This window comes from Anoplopoma fimbria, chromosome 18, assembly GCF_027596085.1.
Source record: "Anoplopoma fimbria isolate UVic2021 breed Golden Eagle Sablefish chromosome 18, Afim_UVic_2022, whole genome shotgun sequence".
Lineage (NCBI taxonomy): Eukaryota > Metazoa > Chordata > Actinopteri > Perciformes > Anoplopomatidae > Anoplopoma > Anoplopoma fimbria.
Window position 1 is genome coordinate 19,877,125 of NC_072466.1, and position 24,539 is coordinate 19,901,663.

The following is a 24,539-nucleotide window of genomic DNA, read 5'->3' on the forward strand; positions in this document are numbered from 1 at the left end:
TATCCTCTAGTCTAACACAAGAGTGCCTCAGAAGTCCACCCTCCCCTCAAGTAGGAGACCACCTCCAACCCCACCACAGGACTGCAGCTGCCCGTCCTACAGCATCCCCACCTTCACCACCTTTCACAAAGTAAAGAGCACCGAGCTGAGGATATACAGCAGAGACAAACATCCCAGACTACTACTGGTTCACTTGCATTGATAAATACGTGTTGTTGGTGGACATCAAGGGGACTGTCAAGGACAAAACAGAAGTCAGTCTGGGGGGATACTTTGAGCCGAAACTGACAGCGAGCAGCTTCTCCAGCATGCAGGTGATAACGTGTGCGTTGTTTACGCTGGTGAGTCTCCCTGTCAGCACCGCGTCGGAGGCCGACTCCTGCCCTGCTGTGTGCGAGTGTTCTGAGTGGAGGACTCACACCATCTCCTGCTTTGACATTGGGATTCTCCCCAGGTTTCCTGCAAGCACAGAGACACTGTAAGTAGGCGTACAAAGGCATCTGCGAAAGTGATTCTGATGTTTTTTTTCCATGCATTTTGAATGTAAAGTGCTCTTAACCCCGAGGAAAAATCATTATAACTTCTTGAATATTCCTTCAAAGTGCTCCCAGAGGGACCATCCGGCTGTCTGTGATGTTAAGTAGTTATTCCATTTTCAGGTATTATATTCAGCAGTATGTATGACTAACAAGCTGTGTTCCAAAGGTTTCAGTGTGACTTGATTCTGGATTTCATATGGAATGTAGTCAATCTGAAATGTATTACAGGAACACTAAACTCATGAATGATTTATGATTGGCTGTAATTATTAATTCATTGAAACCATATTTTACAAAAAAAAACAACCACACCAACACAACCATTATTCCTTCATTATAACATATCACATAAATCCATAATAAATATTTTCCCCCAAAAATAGAGTAGATTTTCTCTTTATTTGTGGTTTGGATTTAGTTGTGTTTTTGGTTATTCATTTGCCTCTCTAATTATCATTACAATTTACAGTAGAATATCTAACATAATAACATTATCATTTGTCCCTAAATCTTGCAATTGAACAACAACTTTATTTAGGATATTAAAGGATTGAGGGAGAGACGTGTCAGAGAGAAAAAGAGGCACCCAGAATGTCCACTTCAGAAGATTTCACAGAAGACTGAACGTACTGCAGGCATGCTCTGCAGACATTTTAAAAAACGAAGAGGAATGCTTTTGTGTGTTTGGTTAAAGCTTAGTGCCTACTAGTTCTCTTTTTTTTTTTGTTGCATTTTTAGAAAAACAACAAACACACCTGCTCATATTTATTAATTCAGCTTTAACTTTGATGTTTTTTTTATAGCCTATTGTTTCTCAGTAGTAGTGTGCTCAAACACTTACAGCCGAAGTAACATTGACACACACTAATCAGATCATGGGCTCATCTTAATTGCCTGCTATCAGAATACAGTATACACTACATAGTAAAGTACACCCAGTCCACTTTCCATGTACAGTCTTTCCAGTAACTGTAATATTTATACTTTGATGGTATAATAATAATACTGCCTGCTAGGGACGCAACATGATTACTTTCATTAGTGATTTTCTGTTGAATATTGTTTTCAAATAAATGCTTTAACAATAAGATTGGGATCTCCTTGGCAGTTTCTGAGAGAAAGGAAAGTTGTATCCAAGGTTTAACATCTTTGTACCACAAAGATGATAAATCCCAAATAATAAAACACTTGTCATCAATACAATGGAGAGGAGGCTAGGTGGCTTATGACTCTGCTAGCAGGGGGCAATTAAACCAAAGGAAATATAAATAAATAAAAAATACCAACAGCTGATCTGTGTGCAATCTGTTGTCTTGTTATCTGAGACCTCAAGAAATCTGGGAGCCAACATGATGTAATAAGTCAAGGTCACCTCTGAAAAACATAGCAGGGCTTTTACTCTTCCCATATTGCTTAAGTACAGCGCAGAAATGATGCAACAGAGAGCGACCAGTTTGCCATGGCCTTGAGAGATGGAAACACGGGCCCTTCAGAGAGACTCCGAGCCATGTGTGGAAACACAGAATTGGAGGGTATTCTATTTAAATCAGCATTCTTTAGTGATAAATCAGACAGTACTGTTACATAGTATTAGCTGAACTTTTAATGACGTGAAAATAAACAGTTTGATACTCTCCCTTACTTATCCCTTAACATCTTGGGCTCACTAATGAACATCCCTCGATCCCAAACTCCACTTGGCATTGCTTCCAGCAGCACCCATCACATAAAATTATCTCCCAATCACTGCCCCAATTCACTTTACCACGTGCCCTGATGTCCCCTACGATTTCCTCGCATTCCTGCCCAAAGTTTACCCAGAGCCCTCCAGGAGGATCAAGACATGAAAGCATGCCACCAAGCACGGGATTGTCACCCCTGCTGATGAGAAAAATGAGCCCAAAATAGACTGTGTATTGAGTGGGATGTTCTAGCAGATGAGGCGTGAGGGAGTTTGATTTTGACATACACTACAAACGCTGAGGAATGACTGGCCCTGCAGCCCTGGTCAGGCGGTCCAGTCCTACTGACCCCAGCTAGGCCAAGAATTTAGCCACTTACCATGCTTAGATCGCAACTTGACTTTGTTTTGTCAAGGTCAAAATTCTACTACAAAATCATGTGATACCTTGTCTTTGGGTCAAATAGTTCAAATAGATCAATACCCCACTCATTGGCAACAATCTTCTCATCTAATTCTCTGCCAAAAAGCGAAATATATTCCTTTTACAAATTTTTCTCAACATTGGTGGAGGTTTGTGCTGTACCCCTGCTTTATCAATGCAATCATTTAGAAAATGTCCCATTTATTAACCTTATAGTCCGGTTAAAAATAATTTTGTTTAGGAATATGTTCTATTTCACAAAACAAAATGTGAATGCAAAGCAGTTGTCTGTGCGTGTCTGTGTGTGAGTGTGCATGTGTGGATACTTAGGGATTGGAGTCCTTTTTGTGTGCCGAGGTTAGTCCATGTGTCACTGGGAGGCAGAGAGGTGGAAAGGAAAGCACAGACACGCTTAAAATCCTGCGTAGCGTGACTCCTGACTGCGTCTGGACGATGCATTCAAATACAATATTTACCTTTTACAGCACATTTCTCAAACACCCGGGGAGAACCATTTGAGAATAATTAAGAGGAAAAAAAGACTTCAAGGGAAAAGGGGGAAGACGTCTTTCAAAAACCTCAGAATTTCTGGATTGGAGTTCAAACATGTGATAACTTGTTATATTCAATGTCCCTAGACCTCTATCCTATTACACTGACTGAAAGAGTGAAAATGTCGTTTCCTGAATGGTAACAGATGAGCACTGGGATTAATTTTAAAAAGAGAAGTGGCACGTTGATCATGATGAGCTGAGATTACTGGAAATACTGACAGTTTCCAAGCTATTAATTTGTACCAATGGATCGTGTAATGGAAATTGTTACTGTTACCTCTGCAGTAATTACCTCACGAAATTATGAGAAGACAAATTTTATATTTTATAAAACCTACAGAACTTAAACTAATTTAAAAGGTAATCACTGTCCACCACCACCTGTCTTAACCACTTTATTTTTTCTTGCTGCTGTACACTCAGAACACATGATAAAAAAAGAAAAATGAAGTAAAAAGGTAGCTCTGTGAAGCAGATCCAAGAGGACATTACGAATGATTTCTTTAAGAATTTTCTTTTAGAAAGCATTTCTACATGAGTTCACACTGAATCACTCTGGAGGTTGAAAGTGCAGCTGAGTACATAACTGACCCTCTCTGCAGCCATCACAGACCATTACACATCAGAATGAGAGAGAGCCCATAGTAAACACAGCTATGTTGTCAATCCAATGCAGGCAATGTAATGAGTTGTATGGCTTCACCCCACTTCAAACTCAATTCCCATCATATTTGTTTTCTCGAGTTTCTATCGAAAATGACAAATTGAGGAATCATTTTCTCCCTAAGCCTCCGAGATGGGCTCACTGGTCTTCTCAACGTGCTTCTGGGAGAAAACGCGTGCTGGTTGTTTGGGTTTGAGCTCGGTGGAGAAACGGCGCGGTTCTGAAAGGGGTGTTTGGAGTCAGGGTCTGCTCTGTGTCCCTCTGTTTGTTTGAGTTTGTCAGAGCGCATGCAGGGTGCTGTGCTCCAGGGTCTATGGACTGACTAAATTCCCCCCCCCCCATGAAAGGGTGATTCAGACCCATGGGCCAGATCTCAGCCTCTGAATTAGTTTATTGTGATGAAACAAAGGTGCGTGAAGATGCTGGCTTTGGCTGAGTCACTTTTTATACCTGTTTCCAAATGGATGCACACACGGTTGCCGGTTGAGACAGGATGCATTGGAACTAACTCTGAATCTGCATCCTCCTTCAGACTGGATCTGCAGAACAACATGACATCAACACATGTGGCTACCATCCTTATCTCTTTATTCTATTACTATGTTGTGATTCCCAAATCCACCACAACAACATGTGCTGCAAGATCACAGGAAAGAAATAACACATTTTGACTAGCTAGGTTAAAGTGCCAACAATATAGGCTACTCTTTAAGTTTTTGGGAGATAAACTTATGTGCTTTAGTTGCCAGGAGTTAGATGGGAAGATTTCTGTATGTTAAATATAAATCTACAGCGAGTTAGCCGGTTAGCTTAATGAGCATTAACAAACCCAAACTAGTAGGTGGATTTTTTAAACCTTTGGATAGATCCAGGCTAGATGTTTCCCCCTCCTTTAAGCCTTTATGCTAAGCTAAGTTAACCACCTCTTGGCTGAGCTTTACAGGCTATTTACATTACAGATACAGGGTTAGCATGTATCATCTCATCTGATTCCCAGAAATTGAAAAAGTGTAATTCCTAAAATCTCAGGCTGCTCCCTTTGAAATATATATTGATGGATTACTTTAATTTCTTTTAATCTTAAACAATTTCACCTTTTACTCAAAAATAGCAAAAGGCTAAAAGATTGATGTGGGGATAAAATGTAGGAATTTAGATGATTTTTTTAATATTTTCTTTCTCATCGCATAGCCTTGCCCTCACAGTGTAACTGTAACACTAATGTACTAATTTATCCTGAACAATGTGATGGTCCGTTTTACTCTGTGTATCCCACACTTAGGTCCTAACCTTTTCTGAAACATTGCTCTAAACAGACCCAGACATTGTTTGATTTGGCTGCCAGCTCAGGTCCAGTCAGATCCAACTTTAGTTTTTTTTCCCATGTTCCTAAAGGGGAGTCTATTTCATCATGTGCTGCAAAAAAACTTTCATCTGATTCTGAAATGTATCAGTGTTGGGCTTGTATCTGTCCTTCCCTTTAGATTCCTCTTGTCTAGAGTTATTGGACAATTGTAAAGACAAAAAATGATTGATTTTAAATGTACATTTAGATTACAGAATCACTTGAAACAGGAGGAAAAGCTAGCCTTGCTCTGAACAACACTAACAAATGCAACTGTCGGCACTTCTCAATCACCTTCTGACACCTCATATAGTATCTACTTTGTTCAGTCTGTACAAAAAGTGTAAAAACAACAATTACCAGGCAAACAGCCAGTCCAGCAAGTGCTCCTGAACAGGAAGTAGCCTGGTATTCAACCCGTCATTAAATCACAATATGATTGTTTTTTTTTACCAGATAAAACAAAAACGATTTAACATCCAGTTTCCAGGTAAGCTAAGCTAACCATCTGCTGGCTCCAGTTTGCTACATATATAGCCCACCTTACAGATGTGACAGTGGTCATCTCATCTAACCCTCTGCAATAAAGCAAAGAAGCATATTTGCCAATATATCTAGTAAATGTCAAAGAACACCTTGCTAATTGCCATTAGAAGACATTGAGAGTAAAATGTGTTTGGGACTACTAAAATGGCCATCTTTATTTTCCAACCAGATGGCTTTTCGAGACCCGTCTGTCATCGGTGCCAACAGACGCCTTTGCCAACATGGTCAACATCTCCAGGATGTGAGTCGCAATTTATTCAGTGGGATTATTCCATTCAAGGCTCGTACAGTTTTTATTAACTGCTATTCAAACACAAACCGTTTACAGTCCTTCTCATCCACCTGTTGCCTTTCAACTGCTTTGCTTAAAAAGTGGGAACCTACCCCGGTTCCAAACTGCCCACCCTTTTCCTCTCTGTCTCCCACCCAAGCAGATGATATGCTCTCTGGTTAGTATCACTGCTGGCTCCTAATCACAGCTGGAAGCGCTAATGCGTTCCTTCAATAGGAATGTTGGTCCTTCAACCGCAGCGGGGCTTGGACATTGACTAGGTATTCCAGCAGAGCGTTCTGGGTGTGTGGTGATTTTAGAATCCCAGTAGAGATGTGTAGAGGTAAAATACACACTCGATCCCCAGCCGCTGACTCCGACATCTGAGTCCAAGTCATGCATAAACGAAGACGGAGGTGGATGAGAAGTTTTCTGTAAGCAGCCAGGAGTGCTCTCTATCCAGATAAAACTGCATGGTAGGAAACCAACCAAGTCAGATTTAGTCAGATTATAAATCATATTATAAAGATTATAAAGTAAACAGAACATGTGTTGTGTTTCATCTAGTCATTCTTAAGGTTGATCGAGTGCTAAATTCATGATTTATTTAAAGAGCATACTTGTTACCAAGTAATAACAAATGGGAGCAGAGTGACTGATGATTGGGTAATGTATATGTGGGGTGCATACCTTTAAAATTACCCGTGACTTTGGAGGCTTTAGGCAAGGTGGGTTGATAAAGTCAGGAAAGAGTTGCAGGCTTTAGGATCATTTTGAGAGCCACACACTCCAACTCTTTTCTAAAAACATGTCTTATATTTCACCTGCACGCTGGTACAGTACCTTCATTCTTACAAGTTAAACAGATTGTTAGAAAACGTCATTATTTAGATAATACAAAGGCAATTTGTACTTAAGATTTGGTATAAGCTCTGTGTATTTCTTTTAGATATATATCAGTGGACGTGATGCTGCAGAGGTTGGAGAGGCACTCGTTCTACAGCCTGAAGAAAATCACCCACATGTGAGTTACTAAAGGAAAATGGCACGCTTTTTATCGATCTTTATTGAATAAGCTGCGTCATTTGCTCTCTGGAGAGAACAATTCTTAATTCTGAACCTTGCCGGCAGCAAATGGAAGCAAGGAAGAAACACATTAGAAGCTTATTTTTCTCCCCTTCACACCAAAACTGCTCCTCATCAGAGCAGTTTTGCCTCAGTGGCACTTGAATAAATTGATAGAAAATACCTAGTTGTGGGGATCACTGCATGCAATATAGATGAGAAACAATTCAATTTGGTAAAATATCTTATTATCTGAACCATTTTTACTGATCCTGGTCTTAATAGACAGTCACAATAAACATGTTAGGAGCATAGAGGCTGAACAACAGCCAGTATTTGGATCTTGTCTTCTTGGTGCTACAGCTCTTGTTGAAGCAGCTCAGGGGGAAAAGTCTTGCAAGGTGCACTCTATTCTCAATTATGGGATAGAGATTTATAGCTTGGTCTCTGGGTGGAACACACACTTTCCAGCAGAACACCTCCTTCATATATTACTGCAAGACTTCCTGCCTACGTGAATTATTTGTTCCAAGTCCCAGCATCTTTGTAACACAGCAAGTTTGTGTGTTTCCACTCTTTAATTACTTTATAAAATGTGTGCATGTGTAGCCGTTTAAGACAGTAGCTATGATTAACAGATAAAGAGTTTTATTGGACATGACTTGGTTTATCACTTGGCTGTCATTTTTATCTTAATTACCCTTCTTTTTTGTCTTTCCTTATTAGCTACCGAATTCCAGCCATCAAATCACAGACAGAAACAATAATTCAAACTGCGAGCTGAGGGTTGAATCCGTGTTCTGGGAGTGTATTTTGGATCTCCGGGGCATATTTGCCACTGATTGGTGTGGTGTAGTGCAATACATCAGATAATGGCATCTCTCTCAGGTTTCCTTCAGGGTCAGACACAAATTAATGCTCCGCTTCCTGTTGGCTGCTGGAGGCCGACAGCAGCTGTGGATCTAAGACTGCAGTTGGAGCAGAGAATTCAGAGGGGGCTAGGTGAAGTTAGATCATGCCACCATTAAGTGAAACCACCAATAACAAGAATTCTGGGTATATTTCCTGGGAACGAGAAACCTACAGTTTAAAAAAAAAAGATGAATCTCAGTTTTGGTCATCTGTTGGCAAGTAATGTGATTGTTATAATGATCAACATATATGTAAACACATAGTTCATGAACTCCTTAACATTTTTGGTCATTTGTGGTTAATAAAAAGTGGCACAAAGGAAAGTAGGTATTTTATCTTTCCAGCAGCAACAACAGCGTGTTGGTTTGGGTCATCTACAGGAAATAAAGTGGGTAGTTAAAGCTGCATTAATCCAATTAATATGAGTAAATGTAAATGTAGTTACAAATCATTTGCTGACTCAGCAGTTTCCCTCAGCTCTATGGAACTTAAAAGTGTCTTTGAGCAGATAGTTTTGGTTTTTACGGCCTGCAGCTTAATCTCACCGTTCTCATAATCCTCACTTCCAGCAACAGAAGGCAGCTGTTTTCAGCAAATAAAAAATGGTCTGATAAACACATGGTATGCTACCTGCCCAACACTAAACAGCAGACAAGGAGAGTAAGTGACTGGCTGGTAGACAGAGGGTAGCATTTAACAGCTAAAGAGCCATCTCTTACTTAGTAGGTGATGGAGACCAAAAAATAGATAAATATTGGACTCGACTCTAAGTGAATGCTTATTTTACCCAATGTCTGTTTTTGTATATTGTTGTTATGTTATAAAATAACCATTAAATGCTGCTTTAACATGACCACACTGAAATGATGAAAGAAAAAAGACCTGTGCACTGACTATAAACTCGAAGAGGCTCTTCATATACAAAAAGAATACATTCAAATACAATTCAGATACATTCATAAGTGAATCATCGGCCAAATTAAATGATCATATCATTGAGATATGAATGAATGTATTCTATTCTTGCCTATGTTTTTGTGCAGGCTATTTTCTAACGGTATGTGATGAAGGTACCGTTTACTTTGGCAACATGAACCTGTTTCTTTTTTTTAGAAAGGCTGGATTCAAGAGTGCAAACCATGTCAGACGTGACCAGCCCAAGGCACCAAAGAAAAGACCACCTACAGAAACAAACTTTATCAATAGAAATTCCAAATAAAAGGAAATAGAATGTACAACACACTGTGTTATTGGCCCTTTGGAGCTCAGAGAGTTGTGACAAAGATTTAAACTCTTCAGCTCACCTCTTGGTCTCAGCTGTTGGAGTCTGCTTGACAGACTATGTCACGGTTATATTGACCGATAAACTGCCCTCAGATATTTCAGTGTACCTCTAGTATTTAAACAACGCTACTGGGAAGATCGACCTCTCCCACTTAGTGACTTCCATTGACCTGACCCTATCTGTCTGCTGGGCTGAGGCAACACCTGGCTGGTTTGCCAGGTGTTGTGTGAAGGAGGGCCAGGACAAATGTTCCTCAGCACCACATGGCTTCACACGCCAGAGAGAGAGGTGTTCGGTCCAGCCCAGGGCGGACCAGAGTAAACACACTAATGAATCACTAATTGGACTCTACTTCCGGCCCTGGCTGTCTGCACTGACTTTTCCCTCTCTTGCACACTGGCATGCACCTTGTTCTGTTCTGTCAGCAAGTTTGAAGACCGCGCAGTGTGTGTTTCTGAGTGTGTGTCCAAATAATTTCTTAGTGGCCACCGCACACACTTGGAATTTACTTATGTTCTGAATGACTTTGTTTTTATGTGTAAGTTCATTTTCAGTGCATTTTCATCGTCTTTCAGAGAGATACGTAATGCAAAAAGTCTGACCTACATTGACCCAGAAGCCTTTCAAAATCTCCCAAACCTCAAATACCTGTGAGTATTTTTCATTGCATGTTTTTTTTTAAACTCATACTCTTTTTGTCATTGATTCCTTCATATTGACGACATTATGGTAATCCAAAAAGACGAGGGATATATATTTAAAATACTTACATCTGGCAATAATTTAGACATTGTGATCTATTCATAGCATTGTGTGTACCAGTATGTGCGAGAGTGAGTCATGCTTCATTTGGTTTATAGCAGTGGTATAGGTTGAGTCCAGAAAAGTGACTGCACACTGAACTTTTAGAAGAACTTTAACATCTAATGATAACTTAAAAGTCCTTTAAGAACCCCTGGCTTGTGACCAGACTACTGGTCTACTTGGTGTCATCCATGAATATGGCAGTAAATGAATTGGGCTAGTTAGTATGTTTTTCTAATAGCATTGCTCACTATACTTTTGCAAAACGCTGCTATGATATATCATTTCTCCTTAAAGGAGCTTATGCAGTCTCTGTTGTGTATGGTCCTGACTGTTTTTATCCTCTTGCAATGCAGGGGAATTTTCAATACCGGCCTTTCTTTCTTCCCTGACTTGAGCAACATCCACTCTAATGACATGAACTTCATATTGTAAGTTGTTATAACTTTACCCCTTTTAAACCAAACACACTAAGTTAAACCTGCTACTTGTGGCATTTTAATGCAAGCAATTAATTGTCACATTAATTCAATTCAATTCAATTCAGTTTATTTTCTTCTGTACACATGCGACATCCTCTGAACCCCGGAACCCTCTCATCGGCACAGGAAAAACTCCCCTAAAAAAAACCTTTAACAGGGAGAAAAAAGGAAGCTATTAGAGCTATCAGAGCTATTACTGTAACTATCATAAACCAACAAGACTCTCAGCAAGACAAGAAGCTTTTTGTCGCACTATATTTTATACTACTTTAAGAATGTCACAAGGAATAAAGCATGAAATCACCTCTTAGATGTTTATCATCCGTTGTATTCCATGTAAGACGGAGGGGCAGTAGGAATTATTGTTTATGAGCAATGTAGGGGTTATGGGTAATTTTGAGGAATGCCACCATTAAGAAAACCGCTTCCCTTCATAAATTTGATTGTGTGTTATTAGTTTACAAAATGTCACATATAGGGCCTTTCACACATAACAGCAACTCTGCCACTGCGCTCTGAAACCCATTATTTACGACCACTGCTGTGCCAACATGGCTTAGCTGAGCCCAGCAGGGAGCGCAGCATGTCCTGTGTGATAGGCCCTATAGATGAGCTTGTGCTTTCGGCATGTGTGCATCTTTATTGTCAATACGCATTTGCCTGTCAATATATAACCCTCTGCATGATTACACGAAATGAGCATCTATACTCCCATCCTCACCCTCTGTCATCACCAACTCAACTGCATCTAATTTTACTTTCCTACTCAAACATAATACTTGAGAATACATTGATCAACTACATCCCTCCTTGTGCCACTTTCCAGCATAAAATATTTCTTGTATATTATTTACACCACTTAATTTCCTCTCCATTTGGTGTCTTCCTTTGCAGGGAAATTGTTGATCATCCCTTCATCACTGAGATTCCAGCCAACTCATTCCGTGGCATCACCAGCGACGTACTGACAGTGTAAGATATGTGCAGGAGCAACCACATGCAGTTATGCACATGCATAAATGTACAGGAAAGAACTGCTTAACCTCATGCAATTACATGTATGTTTGTGTCATACACTTGTATATAAAATATACAAGGGGAATGTGAACCAGATAGAAGCTATAGTAAATACACAGTTAGTGTCCTTTATCCCCAAATCCAATCCAAACCCTAAAATAGCCACTAGAAGAGGTGTGGATTGGGCAAAATGACCTCACTTTTAAAAACAAGTCCTCACTCTGAACTCTCTCTCAAAAAAAAAAATGGTACACAGACTCTCAAAACACGACAGGCAATCACATGTATGCGGTTAGGTTTGGGAGTTAGGAGGGAAGAGGGACTGCAATTTTAATCCACAAAACAGAATGTTACAGAAAATGTTGGGCGAAACACCGCAAAATTGCACAGACAGATGAAATCTCACCACAGAATGTGAAATAAGCAGGTCCTACTTATCTCTGTCACTGCTGCGCAAAAATGGATGAGGCATCAACACATGGAAAATATTTTTCATTCAGTTGATTGGTTATGAAATCTTAAGAGACATATTCAAATCAGTGCTATTATCTTGATAATACTGTTAGACTTCTGTTTTCGTTTCAGGATGCTGTATGGAAATGGCTTCAGAGAAATCCAACATCATGCCTTCAATGGGACCAAGCTGGATCAAGTGTAGGTATTTCATTTGAACTCAGAATAGCGGATATTTTGGCAAATGTGTGTATTCGCTTTCTTGCAGAGAGTTAGATGAGAAGATTGATACCACTCATGTCTGTATGCTAAATATGAGGCTACAGCCAGTAACCGTCCATCTTAACTTAGTATAGCATAGCTTAGTTTAAAGGTTCGAATCATGGGATTTGGAATTATTGGTGATCATGAGGTTTCAGAATGCAACCAATCAAAACTTCTCTGTGTGCCAAGCTTGTAGGTGAACTACGGTGGCTGACTCAAAAACATGAATGGCCCGGTCTAGAGCCTGTGTTTGTTTTGTCCCTTCTGGGCTACTCTAGAAACATGGCTGCCAGCTCAGTGAAGAGGACCCGCTCTCTATGTTGATATAAAGAGCTCATTGTAAGGTGATTATACACTAATGAAAACACACTTATTAATAGTGTATACCTACCAGCATCTCTTAAGCTGACTTAATTACACAGTATATTTTATTTAATCCGTACCTGTCTCACGACAGTCATTTTTTTAGAGGTCATGTGCAGGACTATTTCAGCTGTTTCCAGTCTTTATGCTGACATCAAAGTTTAGTTAACCGGCTGCAGGCTTTACCTTCCTTTGAATCATACAGAGATGAGAGTGGTATCAATATCATCATCTAACTCTCAGCAAAAAAACAGAATAAGCATATTTCCCAAACTGTCAAACTATTCCTTTAATTTTGTTCAGCAGTTTCAGAAACACATATACTTATGGACACGCTTTAACAGTGAATAATCAAAGCGGTGTTATGCTATTGTTACTTGTGTATTAGGTTGCAGGGTTACTTTGTAATCACTTAGTTTTCACTGTTTCAACAGCTTTTTTATTAAAATAAATTCTAAATTCACATTTTTTTTCTTTTTAATTTTGAATGTGTTGCATTAATATGCCTGGATTAAAACATTTCTGACATTGCATATCTGGCATGTGTATGTCCTTACCAAAAATTGCACTACAAACGCAGGGGGATCACAGTTGCGTCTCTACAGGCTCGTCATATGTACTCTAAAAGGGCCTAAGCCCAGTTCTCATGTTAATATATTCTCATGAAATTAAGTTTCCAAAAGTATGTATCAGGAAGTCTTTGTTAAGAGTTCCACTCTCCAATATACTCAGTGGCACTAGACATGATCTGTGTCAGACTTGGAGACATCAGTTTACAGTCATACTTGTATATTCAATAGTCTCAGTTGGATAAATATCCAAGAGAAAAGTAAGCAGAGCTTCCTTTCTTCCCTTGACCCAACATGTTTTCTTTCTTCTTGACACCTGCTGGTTAGGAATCCTGTATATTCAGGATATGAGGTATTAATACTATTAATCTCCTCTTTTACAACACCTACACACATTCCAGGTCCTTATAAGAGCCGAATTAAGCCATTGGTCGGTGACTTATGAGTCCTTGCACACGGGTGTTTGTGTTGGCGCCTGACCTTCTCTGAGGGGAGAACTGATCCCAGCGCAGCCTGACCAAGACTAACACACCCCTCACAGGTCTATTATCCTCATTAGATGTAAGGGATTCAGGGTGATGGTGTAGTGAGAGTGCAGTGTGTTTAAGGAGAACACCATCACACTATCACTATCTAATTTGTATCAACAATGTATTTGAGAACTTTTTCTGTCTTGTTTCACCCCAGAAATAAGAGAAAATAAACAGAGAACTGTGCGGTGATGAGACTGGAGGAAATATTATGCCATGCCTCGCCTCTGTCAGTCTGATTGAAATGTGAAGGATAGCTTTTCTAATTTGTGCTTTCCTGTCCAGAGACCTTCACAGGAATAAGTATCTTACCAAGATGGATGAAAAGGCTTTTGCGGGCACCATCAGCGGCCCCATGCTTCTGTAAGTACACCTGAAGTACCTGTTTGTAATGACACATAATTCTTATCTCACATACAATTTTCCTCATTTCCAAGAGGTGAGCCCCAGTTACATCCATTTATGTGATGTTTAGTAATAATTCTGTGGAGATTTCATCTTTGTATGATTGTCAGCACTTTAAAATAATGACAAGCCTAATCTGTTATCTAAATACATTTATAAAAAAGAAACCAATTCAATTGAATTTAATTTGTAGATTCCAAAATCACAAATTTGCCTCAGAGGGCTTTACAATCAGTACACATACGACATCCTCTGTCCCGGGACCTTCACATCGGTACACGGAAAAACATACACTTAAACGTTTTTTTAAACTATAAACTAAATGATATGACTGTAATGTGAAGAAACACATCAATGCCGGTGATAATGTTGACATTTCTTACCAAATTTATAAAAAAAATAGGCATTTGTAGTGGAGAATGGGTTGAAACGTCATCTACAGTTTTAAATGCAGCCCTATGCTTGTGAAGTCAATTCTGGGATAGAATCTACCTTTTGGGACTCATCTATATCATTAAAGAAAATAATATTAATGCCCTCTAATCAGACCCCTCCTCGCTCTCCACAGATCATCTATCATTTTAACTTTTTCTGTAACCACTGTGTAGCATAATAATCACATCACAGTACAAGTCTGTTACACTTTCTGTGAACTGGAAAATTAAAGCTATCGGGGCATAACGTTGGACGTTACTTTGCTTATTCCCCCATGTTTTCATGCTAACAGCAGACTGGTGGTCAGCGGCTAGGAGACTACAGGGAAGAGAGCTGACTACTTTATTTTTCAAAATTATACAAAGTGTTGACTTAGTCTCCGACCTTGGGGGAAATTACACTTTAAATAAAAATAAATAAAAATTTGGTTTTGGTGGATGGTTTTGGTTTCACACTTCTGTGCTTAGCCTACTTAAAAGCTAGCGAGTATGTAACTTTCAAATGAAGAAAACGCATGTATACTCTTACAAATCAAATGTTGAACTCTTTAGCAATAAAACGCACACTTTCTCGGTTCAATACACTCAGGGGTTCTACTGCTACAGCTTACTTACTCTGGTATGACCACTAGCAAAAAAGCTAATTTTGGCTAATGTTAAACAATTTGGTTGACATAAAGCAACCATTTTGATTGCTCGTATATTAATAAATAATAGGCCTATTTTGGTAATTTCATTACTCACACCATGTCAAGATAGATTTGAACAATTTCCTCATTCATAATGTGCAGACCGGATGAGAAATGTCTGCGAAATGGATAGCATATCATCAAAGAGTAAGAACCATTCCCCCACAGCTGTGTCTTTGACCAGGAAATCTGAAACGCATTGAGTGCAAGTATTGGAGGGAGAAACTTCCGACTTTTCTCTGATACTGTCATTGTTTTTGCCATTCTCAAGGTTTTTAAAGCTGAGTCTCCGTTTTAAAAGTGTTTGATTGCCAGAACCCTTTACCACGGCTATCTAGTTGCTGTTATGGCTCTGATCTAGCCATTAGGTGTCTGGTGAGCTGAATGGTGTTCGTGTGCAGGTCTTCCTCCTCTGTTCCACTTAGGAACATGTCCTGAGTGAGGTCACCTTCATGAAGTCATGAGTTAAACATCTGGGAATGACAAAATCAGACTGACACTCAAGAGTCTGTGCTGCTTTTTCATTTTTTAACAGCCTTACACAATGTGCCCCATGAGAGGAAAAACAAACAGAGGGCAGAGAAGTGGGGAGAGAAACTGGGACTAAAAAAGACCAATTGGGCTCTTAGTGAATGTGATATACTTTGGCTTATGTTTCTTGTATTTAATTTAATTAATCAGAAGATACAAAGACTTAAAGGTTTAATGGGTTCAGAAACTAAAGAAAGCAAGATAAAATGTGGCCTCTACTTGGCCCCTGGAAGGGGGAGAGTCTCTAGTGTTGAACAGCAGAATGTCCTGATAACGAGATCACACAGGATGTTAGTGAGATTGTCAATCCCCTGCATGTCTCTGTCCCAATGAGGTTGAGCTGGCTTTGGCATGACAGAAAGAAATACCACATGTAATAGTTTAAAGATGATGAAGGACATAGGAGCTCACTCTAGGAACCAGATGGAGGGTGTTGTTAAATCCACCTATGAGATCTCTGGGGTTATCATGTCTGGCTCCTCTGTAGATTTGATGAAGGTACGTTTATTCCAAATTCTGGAAAGGTACTGGGTAGCAGAAGAAAGTATTGTATTCAATTTTGTTTTTTAGCAGCAGCAAGAGCATTTTAACAGAATGGGGGTTTGCAGAAACCTGTAAGTTTTCACATGTTCCAAGGACATATAGCTTAGCCCCATTTGTGACCTTGCCACTCAATATGTCAGTCATTAATACACTTTAGGGGAAAAGTCAAAAGATTTAAAATTACAGGTTTCCCCCATATGTTTTCTGTCTGCCTGGAAGGACAAAAAAATTTCAGGAGCAAAATCAGCATTTAAATCTTATTAAATGTATACCACTGCCATGGCCCGTGCAGAGGATTTGTCGTATGTTCCAGTGAAGAAGAAGAAGAGTAGAATATTGGATTTGGTAGTTTTGTTATTTTTGACCCAAGCTAACATTGCATCATTCCTGGCAAACATCATATATTTGGAAAATCACAAAAATAACTTTAAAAGAATCCCAAATTGGGTTGGGATGTTGCCAAGAATTGTCCCATGCTAAGAGGTGACTCTGGGGCCTCCTCCTCTTTCCTTTCACGATCACACCATTATTAGAGCCAAAAACTGAAACCTCTGTTAATGCATCTAAGTGTATCTTCTTTTAAATCTTTCATTTCCTTTCTGTCTTAAAGAGACGTGTCCCTAACAGGGATTACCTCCCTGCCAACAACAGGTGTTGATTCTCTCCGGGAGCTGAAGGCGCGCGATGCCTGGGCCCTCAAGAAACTGCCGCCCATTAAAACCTTCCAGCACCTCACCATCGCCAACCTCACCTACCCCAGCCACTGCTGCGGCTTCAAAAACCTCAAAAAGAAACGAGGGTGAGCTTTCGTCAGTTCTTCTAATTTTGCATTTGTCGAATGTACTTAGACTAGTCAGAAAAGTCAAGTTGAGAAATCAAAAGAAGTGTGTCCAAAGTGTTTAAAAGACAAACAGAGTCCAATAGAATGCTCTTGTGTTTTTGTGTATTTGGATTATCTACCATAGTGAGTTGGGCTGCTGCACTTTTAAGGTGTGGATCTTGGCAGGGATTGAATCAACTCTCTGACGTGTTTACCTATAACTTCTTACAGTGCTGACATAATTAATGTCACTCATTGCTGTTATTGTAGGAAGAAGGTTGAGCCAGACTAATAATGACTCTCAAAACAGGAAACATTTTTCCTCAACTGGCTATATAAATGAAATGATGTGAGTTGACACTTAGTGTGAGTGAGGGTTGAAGCCAGGTATGTGTATTTTTGTCTAAATTAGGACTACAATATTACTTTATGAACTCAATCTGTATGTGTTTTTCAGCTTTTTGGAGTACCTCATCTGTAACTTGACTGCCTTCTATGACCAGCATCACAAGCGCTCTGTGGGGCCCGTTGGAATGCCTTCCCTCCAAGGGGACAATGAGGAGGAAGCAATTCCAGACCAGGATCCAAATGACGGAAGCCACAGAGAGTCACAGCAAGACTGGAGGAGAGGTGACTTCCATGGAAGCCTCCACTACCACGCCTATTTTGGGGGCCAGCCAGATGAGGATGTGGGTTTCGGAGAGACACTCAAGAACCCCCAGGAGGACACCAGCCAAGACTTTAACAGTCGTTATGATTATGTGGTGTGTGAGGAAGGAGAGGAGGTGGCATGTGCACCAGTGCCTGATGAGTTCAATCCTTGTGAGGACATAATGGGTTTTGGCTTTCTGCGTGTGTCTGTGTGGTTTGTGAGTCTTCTGGCTGTTCTGGGAAATGTGGTGGTGCTCCTGGTGCTGCTCACCAGCCACTACAAGCTCTCGGTCTCCCGCTTCCTTATGTGTCACCTGGCCTTTGCAGATCTGTGCATGGGGATTTATCTGCTGCTCATCGCCTCTGTGGATCTCCACACACGAGCCGAGTACTTCAACCACGCCATAGACTGGCAGACAGGCCCTGGCTGTGGACTTGCAGGGTTTTTTACGGTCTTCGCAAGCGAGCTGTCTGTCTACACCTTGACGGTGATCACTCTGGAGAGGTGGTATGCTATCACCTTTGCTATGCGGTTGGATCGAAAGCTGCGTCTGCACCATGCTGCAGCAGTGATGCTGGGCGGCTGGATCTTCTGCCTCCTACTGGCCCTGCTCCCACTGGTTGGCGTGAGCAGTTACCAGAAGGTCAGCATCTGTCTCCCGATGGACACCCAGTCCACATTGGCTCAGGTATACATCTTGTCAGTGCTGGTCCTCAACATCCTGGCCTTTCTTGTTATCTGTGCTTGCTACTTCAAGATCTACTGCGCAGTGCACAACCCTCACTACCGTTCTGGATCCAAAGATACCAACATTGCCAAGCGCATGGCTGTCCTCATCTTTACTGACTTCTTGTGTATGGCGCCTATATCCTTCTACGCCATGTCAGCCGCGCTGGACCGGCCCCTCATCACCGTCTCCAACTCTAAGATTTTATTGGTGCTTTTCTACCCGCTCAATTCCTGTGCCAACCCGTTCCTCTACGCCATCTTCACCAAAGCCTTTAGGGGGGATGTATTCATCCTCCTCAGTAAGGTGGGCCTTTGTCAGCAGCGAGCACAGCTGTTTAGAGGCCAGACGGTCTCGTCAAAGGGCAGCAGCGGGACATCTCAGAGCCGTAAAGATAAGGATAAGGTTAGGAAAGTTGGAAACGGAGGCCAGGAAGAATTGCCCATCTACCTCAAGAAGTGCCCCGGACAAACCCACAACCAAGCAGTCTGCCAGCAGACAAGCCCTGAAGAGAGCCAGAGCCTGAACACGTGAGCCAAACACCAGCCTAAGGTAGTAAAGCAGGGCAGATTCAGGTGGGAAAGGAGAGGCCTTGAAGTGTTTGTGGACAGATCGGTTTGGATATTTAACAGAAAGATCCAGTATTCTGTATCTGCTTCAGTTTGCAGGCCAAGTTCAGCTGTTTTCACAATTTCGGCTGTGATGATTTTTATGGTTCCAGTTGTTGGAGTATATCAAGTGTCACTGAAATGTGAGCCGACTTCATCTCACTTATAGTCCTTTGTATTTGTAGGGAGAGGCAGGAAAAGAACAGAGATTATTGTTAGAAAAAATAGGAAAGATTAGAACTCAAACATACATTTATATAACTATGAATAAAATATTTTTTCAGTATCTTTAATTTAGTTTAGATTTTGTTTGATTTCAAATTAAAAGTGCTAGCTGCACAGTCTAGCTTTGATAAACAAGGAAATAAAACAGATTTTAAGAACACTTAATTTTCCTGGGAAAAAAATAACCTTTCTGAGGCGCCCTACCCATACTTGTTCATTGTATTCAAGGACAGCCTGCTGGCTCAGTGTTGTTCACAGTGGGAACTTTATCCAGAAAATGTATAAAACACTGCATTTGTTACTGTCCTATAATTTGCTCTGTATATAATGTAAGAACACAATAGTGTTTGGTGATTTATGGAGGAAAACAGGACAAATCGTTTGTCCATATTTGAACAGTAAATATGGACAGGAATCGTATAGTACTATGATGTGATGTTGGAAAGCAGTGTTTTTACAGTGCTCTGAAATTGTACTTTCCTGTGTCTTATACCTGCACCAAACTGATGTATAACTTTTTTTAGATTCATAAAATATTCCAATACCTATGTTCTTTGTGTTATTGAGGTTTTTTTTATGTAACCAAATATTTTTACTTTCTCTTTTTTCAAATGGATCCAGCAAAACAGTTTGCAGAGGTACGTCCTCATCTCCCGAGAGCATGTGATCCAATTACAAAAGTAAACACAAGACATATTTTCATTATTAGCAATTTTCTACAAATTACAGACAGGTATGATAATCACAAATGTATACTGTTGAAGCCTTGTCTCTCCCCTGGAATGTCATGGTTGTTTTTCTACCATGATCGTGATATTTTTCCATCCTCTTACGGAAACAAGTGACTTATACAATCAGCAGAGATAGCTTTGCCTTCACCGGGAGAGCTTAAAGCAAATACAGCTGAGACACGTGTGAGCTGCACTGCTGTAACTTGTGCGATATTGAGGTATTATGAGTTAAAGGAAACCCTCTGCCAATGGCAGCTTAACATCTGGTTAGCATTTCATCTGCTGGGTGACATTTTTTTCAAGGAAATATACAGATGAACAGGGGGGACTTTCCAGGAAAGAGGGATCATTTCAGACCTTTTTTAATTTAGCTTGCACAGTTGTTGTGAAGTTATTTGACCAGACAGCTGGACAGTTTGTTTCAGTATGGAAAATATAGTACATTCCAAACCCTATACCGCTCTTATGGATTCTCAAAGTATCAGTGAGATGACGCCTAAAAATTTTGTTTTTTCTAGATTTAAAGTGGAAAAAAATTAAGAGCGGAATCTGCTCAATGTGTTCCAGACTTGCAGGTCATCATTTTCAGCCAAATGTTTTCCACAGCATTGTGTCCATCTCTTCCAATCACCCATTAACAACAATCCAGTGTGGACCCTTCAAATGCTACGCACACAGAGCTGGAGCATGATGTGCCTGGCTGCATTTGTGAGGGGCCTCCTCCCTTCAACTGACAGTTAATGCTAACCCACATTTCAGACTTGTTTCATGAGTGTGTGCATGTCAACTTTGATCACAATCAAAACCACTTCACATTTGCGTGAGTGAGCGCGAAGAGACTGGGGATGGTAATATATCTGACCTCTGAAACGTCACCTCAACTTAGGACATCAAAATATCAGCGATTATATCAGAGAAACCAACAGACAGAATGAGCCAAGCAAACCGATTTATTTTGACATTCTTCACGTTGCTGGTTCTCAGGCCTGCCTCATCATTCCTCGACCGGTATTTCAAATAAACCCATCGCCGGGCCATTACTCAAATAAGCAGGGTACGACACGACGATGAACCGCGCTAACACCAGATGATGTTGCTGAAATACAGTGGGAAAAGAATCATGAAAAGGAGAAATTGTGGTTTTTATCAGGAGATTTAGAATAGCCTTGGTCGCTCAGAGGAGGTCAGAGTCTTCAAGTATCCATCCAGCTTTTGTTGCTGGGAACATAAAATCCCTGCATTTATGACGTCCTTCCTTAACTTATTCCATGGGCCAGTAGGCATGGACGGTCCTCTTAAAGAGTCAAGTTTCTCTCTCTCACAGAAAATCTCTTGAATGACTACTGGAGTGAACCACAGAGTTGAAGTCAGCGAAAACATTTGTCCCAGCCTTGTTCAGAAAGTGGTTCCACTTATCAACCATAACACTTAAAAAAAGTTTTATATTTTCTACTGTCACCAAACATTTCATCATGTCATACAGTTTATCGGTTATCCATTTACATCCATACAGGGAAATTAGAATCTCACTCTGTGTTTTATCTATTTGTGCAAAAGTCTGGGCGATTACAAACTCGTTTACATTGCCCAGTTGGTGTGCATGGCTTGACACAAAGATTAGTAGTTTAGAATGCCTTACTGTTAATAAAATGTGCACAGGGGGAACACCTTGCTAAAGGCCTCTGTCCAAACAATACAGTAGAGCCGTATTAACCATTTTTATTAATATAGCAGAAGATATAAAGATATAAAGGAGTAATGTCTATCTGAGCAGATATGTTTCTCTCCCTCTGTGTGTGTTGTTATCAGAGCTTCTCCTTGCTTTGTTGATATAGCCGGTGATATATATGTGACATGGCCACTTTTTAATGAAGTATACCTGCGTTGCGCTTTGCCTCTGCAAGTGTGTGCACTATGCTCTACGCCCTAACTCGTCAAAAGGCAGCTTAAAGGTGCGGTATAAAGGATTCAGAGCGTTAATATGGCAGCAGACAAACACTTGCTATGTAAAGATATGGTGTATATGGTAATGTCTACCTGAGCAGAGAGTGAATCCGAGCTTCTCTGTGCTTTGCCAGCCGCAAGAGCTTTAAGTGCAGTTTGTTAGGCTCATGGTCTCTGCTCTGCACTGCTGTCATACAGCGGTGGAAGCTGACAAAGCCGGACCGCATAGCACTCGACCTTCAGTTCCTGCTCAAGTAAACACTGTTTAAGGTTAACACTCTCCCTAGTGATGCCAGCAAGTGGTCACGGTGCTTGGTCTTGCAACTCTTCACTTCCCACACCCTCTGAGCTTTTCAGATGTAACTGGCACAAATAGTTAACTGATATATGCACTATTAAGATGTCTGGGGATTTTACAAAGATGGCCAGTTTGTTTTTAAATACTTTAGAAACAGGAGGTCTTAAAAAAGTACGTTAAAGTATATATTTTGTAGCCACATCAAACAGTAAATGTAATACTTGACTTATTTCTTAAGAGGGTTTGTACAAAGGCAATAATGTAGTCCCTGAATATGAGATATGAGTTTAGAGTTTATTACACTTACTCTGTAAGCTGCCGGCTCAGCAGTCACCATGTTAAGAGCCAAAGAGAGGCAATAGAATTGCTCCCAAATCTTGTTTATAACACCTTTATGCATTCATAGTTCTCAGAAGACAGTGAGTGGATCATTTTGGCTTGTCATCGCAGGAAAAGCACAAGGGTTACTATTACCACTACTACCATTATGAGTCACATTACTATTACTATTCCATGTACCATTACACTAACTGGCTTTGCTTCTTCCCGGAGTCTTTGTGCTTTCTCGCCTCGCAGGTTTCCATTAATCATTGTGGTACCTGGACTGTGGTCGTACCTCCTGCTGTGGCCCGGCTGACACCCACTGCTACTACCACTATTATTATTGTTGTTATTATTATTATTATTATTATTATTATTATTATTATTATTATTATTATTATTATTATTATTATTATTCACATTACTATTACTATTCCCTCTACCATTACTGCTCTTACCATTTTTATAATTCTACTATATCCATTGCTGCTGTTGTTACTAGTAGTCCTAATTTTCCTTCATTAATCTGCTTACTACTCTTAATATATAAATGATTTATGTCATACATATTGAATGTGTTGTAACTCTATTATATTGTTCATTCTGTACACATGACATCTATTGCATTCTGTCCATGCTGGGAGAAGGATCCCTCCTCTGTCGCTCTCCCATAGGTTTTTTACTTTTTTCTCCCTGTTAAAGGTTTTTAGGGGAGTTTTTCCTGTACCGATGTGACGGTCCTGGGGCAAGGGATGTCGTATGTGTACAGATTGTAAAGCCCTCTAAGGCAAATTTCAAATTTGTGATTTTGGGCTATACGAAATAAATGGAATTTAATTGAATTGTACCTAAGGATGGCTCTCTTCTTTTCAAGTGTCCCATTAAGCCATGACAGTGTGACAGTGAGCCAGCATGCCCTATACCAGAACTCCGAAACTGAAGTAGCTACATGGAATTCAACAAAGGATAAAACCAGGAAAGGAGGAATCTCCATTAGAAATGGATAGAGGCTCTTTGTTCCAAAGAACTTCACAGACTACGATAAACTCAACACGCCTCAGCCAACAGGCCTGGCTACTACATTCCACTGAAGCATACAAACTCTATTTTGCCATGCAGCTGATTGGCAGTCTCTGTCAGTTATGTGGTAAGCAGAGAAAGCTGTAGAGTCTAAGTTAGACATCTCCAGGGCCTCATTATAAGCCTCAATCGCCAGAAGTACAGACTCTAACGTCTCAGTGCCCAGTAGTAGCAAGAGAGCCCACTTCATCAGTAGCAGCAAGGGATACATTCTTCCTCCACTAGGTCTGTTCAGGACTGAATAAGTCTTTGTGAAGCATGATATATTGTAGAAGTGACAGCTTGCCTCAAATCCATTTACAATCAAGGGCAGAAATCTCCATGTAGTTTCTGATTCAGCTTTAATCCTAGACAGCACCAGACCTTTATCTCATAATTGCCCACAAGGATATATACACAGGGATTGGATCAGTTTGGTTAGGAATTAGAGAAAAGGCAGGGAGAACGCCCAGTGCTGTGCAGAAACTGACAGCCAATCAGACACCGGATTATAAAGCTCCAAAAGTGGAGTCGAAGACATGCTGAGGTTCTGCAGATTCTGGGGCACAAACCTGGATGGAATTGATTTCTAACCAGGGCCCCTGTACCCAAGAGGCTGCTCCTGCAGTTGATAGGATACATGGAAAGATTGGAGTGACTAAACTCATTTGAAAAAATAAGAAATTAAGATACGATTAAATAATATATAGCCTACACATTTTGGGTCAGCTATAAGCTTGAATACTACAAGTTGCATTTGAGCATGTAGTTGGAAAATGAGCAG

At 40.3% G+C, this 24,539-nt stretch overlaps 1 protein-coding gene across 1 annotated transcript; it reads left to right on the forward strand.

Annotated features, from left to right (window-relative positions):
* The first annotated feature begins 308 nt into the window (after nucleotides 1-308).
* On the forward strand, nucleotides 309-19,103 carry tshr (thyroid stimulating hormone receptor). The gene is made up of 10 exons (XM_054618053.1): nucleotides 309-478; nucleotides 5,923-5,994; nucleotides 6,974-7,048; nucleotides 9,862-9,936; nucleotides 10,447-10,521; nucleotides 11,467-11,544; nucleotides 12,175-12,243; nucleotides 14,054-14,131; nucleotides 16,981-17,169; nucleotides 17,648-19,103. The coding sequence occupies exons 1-10, from the start codon at nucleotides 309-311 to the stop codon at nucleotides 19,101-19,103; spliced, it is 2,337 nt and encodes a 778-aa protein (XP_054474028.1).
* The last annotated feature ends 5,436 nt before the right edge of the window (nucleotides 19,104-24,539 follow it).

Excerpts from the sequence above, each read along its gene's own strand:
- tshr (XM_054618053.1), top strand. The coding sequence starts at position 309 with ATGCAGGTGATAACGTGTGCGTTGTTTACGCTGGTGAGTCTCCCTGTC. Across the intron at positions 12,244-14,053 it reads GGGACCAAGCTGGATCAAGT|AGACCTTCACAGGAATAAGT; the intron begins GTAGGTATTTCA and ends TTTCCTGTCCAG. Across the intron at positions 14,132-16,980 it reads ATCAGCGGCCCCATGCTTCT|AGACGTGTCCCTAACAGGGA; the intron begins GTAAGTACACCT and ends TCTGTCTTAAAG.